The sequence below is a fragment of the Loxodonta africana genome, chromosome 3 (genome assembly GCF_030014295.1).
Source record: "Loxodonta africana isolate mLoxAfr1 chromosome 3, mLoxAfr1.hap2, whole genome shotgun sequence".
Taxonomy (NCBI): Eukaryota; Metazoa; Chordata; class Mammalia; order Proboscidea; family Elephantidae; genus Loxodonta; species Loxodonta africana.
This window is the reverse complement of record NC_087344.1, coordinates 211,026,225-211,039,498: the sequence shown is the minus strand read 5'-3', so window position 1 is coordinate 211,039,498 and position 13,274 is coordinate 211,026,225. Positions and strand designations below refer to the sequence as shown.

The 13,274-nt window shown below is 41.6% G+C and overlaps 1 protein-coding gene across 2 annotated transcripts in view; it reads right to left on the bottom strand.

Moving 5' to 3' along the window:
- Positions 1-13,233, bottom strand: part of NME7 (NME/NM23 family member 7) — a 349,164-nt gene extending 335,931 nt beyond the window's left edge. Inside the window, exon 1 of one of the 2 annotated variants that reach the window (XM_010594980.3) lies at positions 13,108-13,233. In XM_010594980.3, coding sequence (XP_010593282.2) covers positions 13,108-13,110 — 3 coding nt within the window. In that variant the 5' untranslated portion in view covers positions 13,111-13,233. The remainder of the gene's footprint in view (positions 1-13,107) is intronic. The other variant, XM_023554271.2, reaches the window with a different exon arrangement.
- Positions 13,234-13,274: the final 41 nt, after the last annotated feature.

The window sequence follows — 13,274 nt, the reverse complement described above, 5'->3', positions numbered from 1 at the left end:
GGCAGCTAACAGATACATGAGAAAATGATCTCGATCATTAGCCATTAGAGAAATGCAAATGAAAACTACGATGAGATTCCATCTCACTCCAACAAGGCTGGCATTAATCCAAAAAACACAAAATAATAAATGTTGGAGAGGCTGTGGAGAGATTGGAACTCTTATACACTGCTGGTGGGAATGTAAAATGATACAATCACTTTGGAAATCTCTCTGGCGTTATCTTAAAAAGTTAGAAATAGAACTACCATACAACTTAGAAATCCCCCTCCTCGAAATATACCCTAGAGAAATAAGAGCCTTTACACAAACAGATATATGCACACCCATGTTTATTGCAGCTCTGTTTATAATAGCAAAAAGCTGGAAGCAACCAAGGTGTCCATCAATGGATGAATGGGTAAAGAAATTGTGGTATATTCACACAATAGAATACTATGCATCGATAAAGAACAGTGACGAATCTGTGAAACATTTCATAACATGGGCGAACCTGGAAGGCATTATGCTGAGCGAAATTAGTCAGAGGCAAAAGGACAAATATTGTATAAGACCACTATTATAAGATCTTGAGAAATAGCATAAACTGAGAAGAACACATACTTTTGTGGTTACGAGGCGGGGAGGGAGGGAGGGTGGGAGAGGGTTTTTTTTACTGATTAGTTAGGAGATAAGATCTACTGTAGGCGAAGGGAAGGACAATGCTCAATACATGGAAGGTCAGCTCAATTGGACTGGACCAAAAGCAAAGAAGTTTCCGGGATAAAATGAATGCTTCAAAGGTCAGCGGAGCAAGGGCGGGGGTTTGGGGACCATGGTTTAAGGGGACTTCTAAGTCAATTGGCAAAATAACTGTATTATGAAAATATTCTGCATCCCACTTTGAAATGTGGCATCTGGGGTCCTAAATGCTAACAAGCAGCCATCTAAGATGCATCAATTGGTCTCAACCCACCTGGAGCAAAGGAAAATGAAGAACACCAAGGTCACACGATAACTATGAGCCCAAGAGACAGAAAGGGCCACATGAACCAGAGACTTACATCATCCTGAGACCAGAAGAACTAGTTGGTGCCGGGCCACAAGCGATGACTGCCCTGACAGGGAGCACAACAGAGAACCCCTGAGGGAGCAGGAGATCAGTGGGATGCAGACCCCAAATTCTCACAAAAAGACCATACTTAATGGTCTGACTGAGACTAGAAGAATCCTGGCGGTCATGGTCCCCAAATTGTCTGTTGGCCCAGGAAAGGAACCATTCCCGAAGACAACTCATCAGACATGGAAGGGACTGGACAGTGGGTAGGGGAGAGATGCTGATGAAGAGTGAGCTATTTGTATCAGGTGGACACTTGAGACTGTGTTGACATCTCCTGTCTGGAGGGGGGATGGGAGGGTAGAGAGGGTTGGAAGCTGGCAAAATGGTCACGAAAGGAGAGACTGGAAGGGCTGACTCATTAGGGGGAGAGAAAATGGGAGTATGGAGTAAGGTGTATATAAACTTATATGTGACAGACTGACTTGATTTGTAAACGTTCACTTGAAGCTCAATAAAAATTTAAAAAAAAAAAAAAACACCTGATGATTACAGGGGTCAACCCCGACATTTTAAAGTACAGAAAACTCAAGCCCAGGAGGTCGGAATGACTTTCACAAGGTCACACAGCTGATGGTCAAACAAACGTAATATTTGCAATTTAATGCTTTTTTAATTTACCATTTACTCATTTATTGAACAAATAATTAATGAGGCCCTACTCTGTGCCAGGAGGTATGCTAGAGTCTGTAAATGCTTAGTATTGCAGTCTGGGTTCTAAGATGTTCTAGCTATGAATGCCTAGACTATGCGTGAACAATCAGGAGATCTGGGAGAGAAGTTAAAATCTTAAGGCTATTTCTAGCCTTTAAATGAAAATGCTCAGAAAAAAAAGGTGATCATATTATTATAGATCTATATATCTCACTCTATATCATCATTATAAATACTTGTGGAAATAAAATTTAATTCTTAATTATGAAAAAAATTCAGATACCAGGATATATAGATATTCACCTTTCAGAGATTTGGGAGCATACAGTAAAATTCAATAAGCTACATAAAGGACCAGGTGGTTTAACGTAAATTATAGCACTGTACTTGCCACTAGAGGGCAGCGTTTTCAGTTTTTTCAAAGCCGTATTTCTAAGTAGCAAGAAAATACTGGGTCCCACGAACTCATTGTATTTTCACAATCCAATTATTTAGCTATAAAATTTCAAGACTAAAAGCATTAAGCATAAATGTTTCCAGCTAATCCATTTAAGGTGAGCAGAAATTCAGGAATCTCAGATCTAATACCCGCTAAAACATATCAGACATGTTTAGCTGCAGAAAAAAAAAGGATATAAGAGGCATTGAAATTGGACCTATTCCTTCCCTTCCTTTTTCCTAATCCTTTATTGTTTCCATTAGAAAATTAACCTATATTGAAAGTGAAGAAGGAATTTAAAATATATAAGTAGATTTATAAATATTCACAAAATTGGGCAATAACACCATGAGTCTCAAATATTTACTTCTGAAGTTTCAGATTTTAATCCCCTTCCATTTTGCCCAACTACTTAGACATCAATCTGGTCAATATTAATACGACTATATCTCGTATGTACAGTACATTAGCTTGTTATTTTCATATACATCGCCTCATCTGATCCTCACAAAAATGTTTGGAGGTAATCTGAGCAGAAATTATTGTTCCAATTTTATGGATGAGAAAGCCACTGTCCAGAAAGATCACATGTCCCCCAGATCATAAGTGCTAAAGCCAGAACTAGGACACGGATCTTAAATTTTAGATTCATAGCTCTAGATCAGTTTCTTTGTCCTACACCTGACTGCTTCTTCCAAACAGGCAGAAGAGAGAGAACTGGATAATCTGTGAACAATAAGAAAAGCCACCACTATCTTCTTTAGTATATATTGACATAAATTTTTAATTTTAACAATTTGAGAGATGTGAAACTATGATGACAACAAAGCATTCTAGGTAAGTAGTGACAGTGATTTTCATCTACAGAACATACAGTAATTTATCATCTTCTTCTCTCAGTACACTGGGCAAGGAAGGTGAAGTTCTTATGAAAAGTTTAAATCCATTATGAGATACATATATGCAATGAACAGGAATACCAGGTTAGAGAAACAGGTACCATCACACACTGCTGGGAGGGTTTGTCTCCATAAGCTCAATGAGGTGGGAACCATTGTGTGCTATCTTGTTAGTCAGTGTATAACCAGGCCTAGAGCTGGATGTATGAAGAAGAACAGGACACCAGGATTGGAGGAAGGCTCATTAATAACCTGCAATATGCAGATGACGCAGCCTTGCTTGCCAAAACTTTAGACAACTTGAAGCACTTACTGATGAAGGTCAAAAGACACAGCCTTCAATACGGGTTACTTCTGAATGTAAAGAAGACAAAAATTCTCACAACGGGACCAATAAACACCATCATAACAAATGGTGAAGAAGTTGTCAAAGATTTCATTCTACTTCGATCAACAACCAATGTCCACGGAAGCAGCAGTCAAGAAGTCAGATGACATACTGCACTGGGCAAATAGGCAGCAAACCAAAAAAAAAAAACCAAACCCAGTGCCGTCGAGCCGATTCCGACTCATGGCGACCCTATAGGGACCCTATAGGACAGAGTAGAACTGCCCGATAGTTTGCAAGGAGCACCTGGCAGATTCGAACTGCCGACCTCTTGGTTAGCAGCCGTAGCACTTAACCACTACACCAACAGGGTTTCCATGTAGCAAAAGACCTCTTTAAAGTCTTAAAAAGCAAAGATATCACTTTGATGACTGAAATTCAAGCCGTGATCTTTTCAATCACCTCATGTGCATGCAAACACTGAACAATGAAAAAAAAAGACAGAAGAAGAACTAATGCATTTGAATTGTGATGTTGGCGAAGAATACTGAATATACCATAAACTGCCAGAAAAACAAACATATCTGTTTTAGGAGAAATGAAATCAGAATGCTTCTGAAAAGCGAGGATGGCGAGATTTCATCCTGCCTGCTTTGGACACAACATCCGGAAAGACATCACGTTTGGTACAACAGAGAGACAGTGAAGACGAAGAGAACCCTCAGTGGGACAGACTGACACAACAGCTTCAACAATGGGCTCAAACACATCAAACATCTCGGAGATGGCGCAGGACCTGGTAACGTTTCACTGTTACATGTAAAGTCACCATGAGTTGGAGCCCATTCAACCACAACTAACAACAAACATGCAGAAAGCACTCAATAAACACCCATTCAAATGGATAAATGATTGGAAAATAAGAAAGAAAGAATGAGCAATGAAAAGGCAAAAAAGCTACAGAAGAGGAAGATAGAGTTACATGGAGTGAGGAAAATTAGAGCATGATAATAATCTGTTGCTATCAGTTTTTTAATACTACTGGTTCCTATCAAAGCAGAATATAACAGGTCCCAGACGGTAATAAAATATATTTTTAAAAAGGTTTTTTTTTTTTAGTCTTAGATTTCTAAATTAGCTGTATACAATAGATATTTGTAGAAGAAACTTTTTAGATAAAGTTGGAAACTGAAAAACACTTCCTGGGATAAAACCCTGTTCTTTACTTAATAATCATGGAATTGTCTTTGAAAGTTCTGTTAAAACAACAACTTTGAAACTTTTGTACTTCAAAGATTTATCTAATTCTTGTGGAATATAGCTGACAATCTTTAAAGGTCTTTCACACCAACAGTTCATCTTTTCTTAACACTATTGCAAATAAACGCTTTGTTAGTAAACAGAGTCTTGGACTATCTTCTCTATTCTCTTTATGCATAAAGGTATATAAATTGATGACTCTGGCAGATTATTTATCCTAATATGTATGAAAGACTTGATAAATTACAAGTGCCTGTCTCTACTTCAACCCCACGGGGCAGTTCCACTTTGTCTTCTAGGGTCCCTATGAGTAGGAATTGACTCCACGGCAGTGGGTTTGGATTTTCGGTATCTCTGCTTCAGAGCCCTGCTAGTACAGTGGTTAAGTGCTGGCCTACTAACCAAAAGGTTGGCGGTTTGAACTCACCAGCTGTTCAGCAGGACAAAGATGTGGCAGTCTGCTTCCGTAAAGATTTACAGCCTTGAAAACCCTATGGGGCAATTCTACTCTATCCTATAGGGTCACTACAAGTTAGAATCGAATCAATGGCAATGGGTTTGGTTTGGGTATCTCTGCTTTACAAGATAAGAAGTGGTTTGTCTAGTTATCCCAACTAGAGTTTGTGCCCAGAACCTAACGCTGGTGCTGGAAGCTACAATTGTAACAAACTAAATACAAACAGAACCTGACCAGATAATGTAATTGTAGCAGTCAGGAAGTCACACCAACAGGGAAAACAACTTCCATTCTCACCTGCTTACGCACAGATGCCATGGCTTTGCTACAATACATACACCAGTGGTGTTTTATCGACTACACGAAGGTATTCAACTGTGTGGATCATAACATATTATGGAAAACATTACCAAGAATGGGAATTCCAGATCGCTTCACTGTGCTCAGTACATGCATTGAGAGGCCGCTGTTCAAACAAGCAGATACTGAGCAGTTCGGGATTCAAAATGGTGGACGGCAGGGTTGCATCCTTTCACCTTCCTTAGTCAATTTGTATGCTGAACAAATAATCCGGAAAGCTGGACTATGAAGAAAATGCAGCATCAGAACTGAAGGAAGGCTCCTTAACAACCTGCGATATGTAGATGATGCAATCATGTTTGCCGAAAATAAAGACAACCTGAATCACTTACTGATGAAGGTCAAAGACTACAGCCTTTATTTAGTATGAATTATTCCTGAACATGAAGAAAATGAAAATCTTCCAAAAGGACCAATAAACAACATCATGATAAATGAAGAAAAAATTTAAGTTGACAATTTCACTCAACTTGGGTCAACAAGCAATGTCCACGGAAGCAGCAGTCAAAATATCAGAAAACGTACTGCACCGCGCAAATGTGCAGCAAAAGGTCTCTTCAAACTAGTTGGTGCCCGACCACAATCGATGTCTGCCCTGTCAGGGAGCACAACAGACAACTACTGAGGGAGCAGGAGACCAATGAGAGACAGACCCCAGATTCTCATTAAAAGACCACACCTAATGGTATGATTGCGACGAGAGGAATCCCAGAGACAATGCTCCCCAGAACTTCTGATGGCACAGGACAGGAACCATCCCCGAAGACAAATCATCAGGCATGAAAAGGACTGGTCAGTTGGGGGGGAGAGAGATGCTGATGAAGAGTGAGCTAATTAAATCAGGTGGACACGGGAGAGTGTGTTGGCAACTCTTGACTGGAGGGGGGATGGGAAGATAGAGAGAGAGGGAAGATGGCAAAATTGGCACGAAACGAGAGACTGTGGGGGCTGACTCAATAGGGGGAGAGCAAGTGGGAGAAGGGAGTAAGATGTACGTAAACCTACATGTGACAGACTGATTGGAATGGTAAATGTTCACTTGAAGCTTAAAAAAAAAAAAGGTCTCTTCAGAGTTTTAAAAAGCAAAGATGACTAAGGTGTGCCTGGCCCAAGCCACGATCTTTTCAATCACCTCATGTGCCTGCGAAAGGTGGAGAATGAAAAAGGAGGTCAGAAGAACTGATGTATCTGAATTGTGAAGACACCATGGAATGACAAAAGGATGGAAAAAACAGCCTTAGAAGAGCTACAACCAGAATGTTCCTTAGAAGCAAGGATGTGAGACATCAGCATGCTTCCTTTGGACACGCCATCAGGAAAGACCAATCCTTGGAAAAGGACATCATGGTTGGTAAAGATGTACTGATGCTATAGCCACAACAATGGACTCAAACATACCAACAACCATGAAGATGGCAAAGGACTTGGCAACATTCTGTTCTGTCATACACAAGGTCACCATGAGTCAGAGCCAACGTGATAGCAACTAACAATAGACTGAACACAAACAAGGGACATCCATTTCTCTCTCTCCTTCCTAAAGTCCCACTCTTTCTCATGAAGGATTAACAGCAAGTGGCCAAACAGAGAGAGATCTGGATGCAGAAAGCAGCTTTAAAATTCTACTCTACCCGCATACCTTGCTTGTGGACAGGAAGACATAACATTGTGAAAATGTCTATTCTACCAAAAGCGATCTACACATTTAATGCAATTCCGATCCAAATCCCAATGGCATTCTTTAATGAGATGGAGAAACAAATCACCAACTTCATGTGGAAGGGAAAGAAGCCCTAGATATATAAGGCATTGCCAAAAGAGAACAAAGTGGGAGGCCTTAACCTGATTTTAGAACCTATTATACCGCCACAGTAGTCAAAACAGCCTGGTACTGGTGCAACAACAGATACATAGACCAACGGAACAGAACTGAGAATCCAGACATAAATCCATCTACAGATGAGCAGTTGATATTTGACAAAGGCCCCAAAACTGTTAAATGGGGAAAAGACATTCTTTTTAACAAATGGTGCTGGCGTATCTGGATAACCATCTGCAAAAAACTGAAACAAGACCGATACCTCACTCCATGCACAAAAACTAACTCAAAATGGATCAAAGACCTAAATATAAAATCTAAAACAATAAAGATCATGGAAGAAAAAATAGGGACAACATTAGGATCCCTAATACATGGCATAAACAGTATATAAAACATTATTAAGAATGCAGAAGAAATACTAGATAACTGGGAGCTCCTAAAAATCAAACACCTATGCTCATCCAAAGACTTCACCAAAAGAGTAAAAAGACTACCTACAGACTGGGGAAAAGTTTTTAGCTATGACATTTCTGATCAGCGCCTGATCTCTAAAATCTACATGACACTGCAAAAACTCAACTGCAAAAAGACAAGTACCCCAATTAAAAAATGGGCAAAAGATATGAATAGGCACTTCACTAAAGAAGACATTCAGGTAGCTAACAGATACATGAGGAAATGTTTATGATCATTAGCCATTAGAGAAATGCAGATCAAAACAACAATAAGATTTCATCTCACTCCAGTAAGGCTGGCATTAATCCGAAAAACACAAAATAATAAATGCTGGAGAGGCTGTGGAAAGACTGGAACTGCTGGTAGGAATGTCAAATGGTACAACCACTTTGGAAATCGATTTGGCACTTCCTTAAAAAGCTAGAAATAGAACTACCATACGATCCAGCAATCCCACTCCTTGGAATATATCCTAGAGAAATAAGAGCCTTTACACGAACAGATATATGCACTCCCATGTTTATTGCAGCACTGTTTACAATAGCAAAAAGATGGAAGCAACCAAGGTGCCTATCAACGGATGAATGGATAAAGAAATTATGGTATATTCACACCATGGAATACTACACATCGATAAAGAACAGTGAGGAATCTGTGAAACATTTCATAACGTGGAGGAACCTGGAAGGCATTACGCTGAGTGAAATTAGTCAGTTGCAAAAGGACAAATATTGTATAAGACCACTATTATAAGAACTTGAGAAATAGTTTAAACTGAGAAGAAAACATTCTTTTGTGGTTACAAGAGTGGGGAGGGAGGGAGGGTGAGACAGGGGCATTCACTAATTGGATAGTAGATAAGAACTACTTTAGGTGAAGGGAAAGACAGCACACAATACAGGGGAGGTCAGCACAATTAGACTAAACCAAAAGCTAAGAAGTTTCCTGAATAAACTGAATGGTTCGAAGGCCAGTGTAGCAGGGGCAGGGATCTGGGGACCACGGTTTCAGGGGACATCTAAGTCAACTGGCATAATAACATCTATTAAGAAAACATTCTGCATCCCACTTTGGAGAGTGGCGTCTGGGGTCTTAAACACTAGCAAGCAGCCATCTAAGATGCATCAATTGGTCTCGACCCACCTGGATCAAAGGAGAATGAAGAACACCAAGGACACAAGGCGATTACGAGCCCAAGAGACAGAAAGGGCCACATGAACCAGAGACTACAGCATCCTGAGATCAGAAAAACTAGATGGTGCCCACCTACAACCGATGACTGCCCTGACAGGGAACAAAACAGAGAACCCCTGAGGGAGCAGGAGAGCAGTGGGATGCAGACCCTAAATTCTCATAAGATCAGACTTAATGGTCTGACAGGCTAGAAGGACCTCAGTGGTCATGGCTCCCAGACTTTCTGTTGGCCCAGGACACGAACCATTCCCGAGGCCGGCTCCTCAGACATGGATAGGACTGGACAATGGGTTGGAGAGGGATGCTGGTGAGGAGTGAGCTTCTTGGATCAGGTGGACACTTGAGACTGTTTTGGCATATCCTGCCTGGAGGGGAGATGAGAGGATGGAGGGGGTTAGAGGCTGGCGAAATGGACAGGAAAAGAGAGAGTGGAGGGAGGGAGCGGGCTGTCTCATTGGCAGGAAGAGTAATCAGGAGTGTGTAGCGGGCTGTATATGGGTTTTTGTGTGGGAGACTAACCTGATTTGTGGGCTTTCACTTAAAGCACAATAAAAATTAAAAAAAAAAAAAAATTCTACTCTACCCAATTTTAGGCTTTTGCTAAATTCAGGGCCTTTTCTGCCATATAGTAAGACTGTCACTAGGTCAAAAGTAAAATAAAACAAATCTGTATGCCTTGAGATTTCAACTACTTTTTCTTCTAAAGTATATATTGTTCAGCATACACCAAATCTGGTATTTTGTGGATCATGCCTCACAGAAAGAAATATATTTCACATCAGAACCCAGTATGCACACAACACACACATATAATTTGAAAAAAAAGTTTCGTGAAATAGAAGGTACCCTTACTCCATGCAGTACAATATGGTAAATTTCTAATGTCTTGTTTTTTAATGCTGGCAACATACCACAACGTGCTTCCATGGCCGACTCATGGGTCACAGCCTAGAGTCTGAGAAACACTGCCATAGTGCGCACACGTGGTCTGGCCTCTCCACCTCTCCAGCTGCATCTCCTGCTGTTCTCCACCGTGCTCCCTCATCCCCCAGTTACTACTCTGTATTTGTGGCATTGAACCGTAAGGTCAGTTCCTGAAATACGCCAAGCCCTTTGCTGCCTCAGGGCCTCTGACCTTGTTGTTAGTGCTGCCTGGAACACTTCCCCAGATCACTGCACACAGCCCTTTGTATCATTCAGGTCTCAGCACAAAAGGAACATCCTTGAAGGGGTCTTCACTGACCCTCCAATTTAAAACAGCCATCACCCGCAACCCCACGCAATGTGTGTAGGGAAAGGAGGAGTTCACTGCTCTCAGGGCTGCTGCGAGGTAAGAATGGCAAAACAGAAGACAGACACAAACACGGGATTCAGGAAACATCGTTTCCATCTCCCTAGGCCACCGCAGAGGTCACTGCACTTTAGTCGCTGGAATTCTATTACATTTGCTTCAGGATGGCTCTTCTAACTCTCTGACTGAAGCGAGGACTTCATCCGTCAGTTTCCCCAAGTGCTTCGTATTCTCCAAGACTGCTTACCACATTCTTCTTTAGTTTTTTTATTCATTCAGCAAACATCTGAGCACTGACTATGGACTTAGAAGCCTGGCTGGTGCAACGGGTTTGCAATTGGCTGTTAAAGGTTGGTGGTTCGAACCCACTCAGCAGCTCCATGGAATAAACTGCTTCGGTAAAGATGATAGCCTAGAAAACCCTACGGAGCAGTTCTACTCTGTAACACATGGAGTTGCCATGAGTTGGGGGCCAACTCAAGGGCAGCTAACAATAGCAACAATGTGGGCTAAGCAATAGCAGTGAACAAGATCTACTTCTCTAAGAGTTCACAATTCAGTAAGAGAAACAAATCTATAAACAAAATTTCAACTGAATGTGTTAAGTACATTAACAAAGATGTGTACCAGGTACAGTTGTAACAACAACAAAAAAAAAAAGAACGAAGAGTCAATTCTGTTTGAGTAGGGAAGAATGGCATCAGAAAAAGCGACACCTACCTTGGGTTTTGAAGGATCGTTAGGAGTCTGGCAGGCAAACACGGGAGTATGGGTATTACTCCACGTAGAAGAAACAGTATACGCAAAGTAGACAGAATAGGCATACCGCCCACTTACGTTGCTTGGTATGTTACAGGAAAGGCAAGTAGATTAAAGTCGTGTCCGGGAAAGGAAGGCACAAGAGAGAAGCCAGAGAGACAGACAAGTTCTAAGTCCTGGAGGGCTTCGTACATCATTCCATACACTTAGAATTTTATACCGTGGGGAATTAGAAGTTATCCTGGGGTTTTAAAGACATAAGTAACATCAACAGGTCTGGATTTTAGAAAATTCCTTCTGGTGGCAGAGAAAATAAGGGATAGGAGTATCATCAGGACAGACTGTTAAAGACACTATTACAACAGTCCCGGCGAGAAATGACAAGGCCCTAAAATAAAACAGGACCCACTGACCAAATCATTATGGGGGTTAGAGGCAAAGAGGAATGCAGGATAGCTCTGATTTCTGATTTAGGTTATAATATGATGGTATCATTAATTCACCTGGTGAAATAGGAGAAACCAGGAGGAGTGATAACAAGTTCTGTTTTGCTCTTGTGGAGTTTGAGGGGCCTCTGAAGTGCCTAGGTAGAGATATCCTACTAAAGCCTAACCCAGTTTCTGGGCTGAAAATTGAAATGTTGTAGTTAAAGCACAGGGAAAAGTAGAAACCCTGAGTGTAGATGAAATCGCCCAAGGGAAACGTACAGACTATGAAGTGAAAGCGATTGAGGAGTGAATCTCAGAGGCAAGGAATTTAAAAAGCAGGCAAAGCCACTGAAAAAGGGAGGGAATGAATGACCACGAACTTAAGTTGACACAAAGAGACTAAAATAAATTTTGAGAATTACTGAATTTGGCAAAAATGTCATTAGAAATTTAAACAAGAGTAACTCCATTGAAGCCATTAGAGAGGAAAACAAACAACAGTGCTGAGGATCAGAGAGAAGGGGCAGGAGTAGATGCAAGTGAGAACACAACGCTTTCAAGAAGTTACTGATAGATGGGAGGACTGCACACACACAGGATGGAGGAAGTGGTTTTTTTTTTCCATTTTCTTAAGATATATGACTTGAGCACATATAAGTATTAGAAAGAGGCTGAAAACACAGGAAAGAAAAAAGGTTACTGGAAGCAAAATGTCTCCTAATGGATGAGAGGGAATGAGATCAAGAGCAAAGATGGATGCATTATCCTTCAACACCTCTTCCTGTGAACTAGAAATGAAAGAACGGCCAGAAATACAGTGTGTAGATTAGGAGATGAAGTTGAAGAAATTGCCTGTCAGACTCCATCATCTGCTTAGAAAGGAGTGACTCACATCTGGTGGTAGTCATCTTTCCATCCTCCAGCGCAGTATTCATAAGTGCTTAAAAGATGTGGTGATTACATGAATTAACTAGAACCCTGGTGTTCTCAAACATGTGGGTAAAATCACCTAGAGTCTTTTAAAAAATGCAAACACTCTAGCCCCATCCCTACTCTTTTAGAATTTGGAGGCTGAAGCTCAGGCACGTGAAGCTCTCCCAGTGATTCTGAGGGGCACGCCTCTTAAAAAGCACGGCCCTAGAAGGTAATCTACTGGCTAGTAGACAGGTGATCCAAAGTGCGGCAATTATTAAATGTCCCCTAACGGGGTGGGGGACAGGGCTCTGCCACTCAAACGAGCAAAGATTCCAAGACCCAGGAAATGTGGAGCAGTATTGAGATGGTCACACTGACCACCATAAAGGGCCCTTAATGATGAACCTAAGAGCTTGAAAAATGCAATGATGTAATTAAATGCTTGTTCGAAATAACGTCCACCTTAGACCATTAGACCCGGTGTCTTCCCCTTCAACTTCCTAGTGCATTACTGTAGAATCTTAGCGAACTGGGTGAGGCCCACTAGGCTATCTCTGGAATTTGCGATGCTGCAAGAACAGGAAGTGCGAGGAGATTCCAGGAACAGCTCCCGAAAAAGGAGAAAGAAACAAAGGAGCAACAGTGGGTGGGACGGGACGACTCCAACCGAGTGTCCATCTTCCCCCGTGACCGGGACGCAGAGGAACCAGGACCCCATAACCGTGGCTCCAGCCTCGCCTGGCACTCACCATAGTCTCAGGACCTCAGCAAAAGGAGCAAGGTATCCTTGCAAGAGGAAGATGCCGCCACCAATTCCCCACGCACGGTTACTGTAGCAACAGAGCCCCACCCGCCGCCGGACATACGTAACCTCACCGCCCCGCCCCTTCGTCCCTAATGGCTGAGAATAATCGCG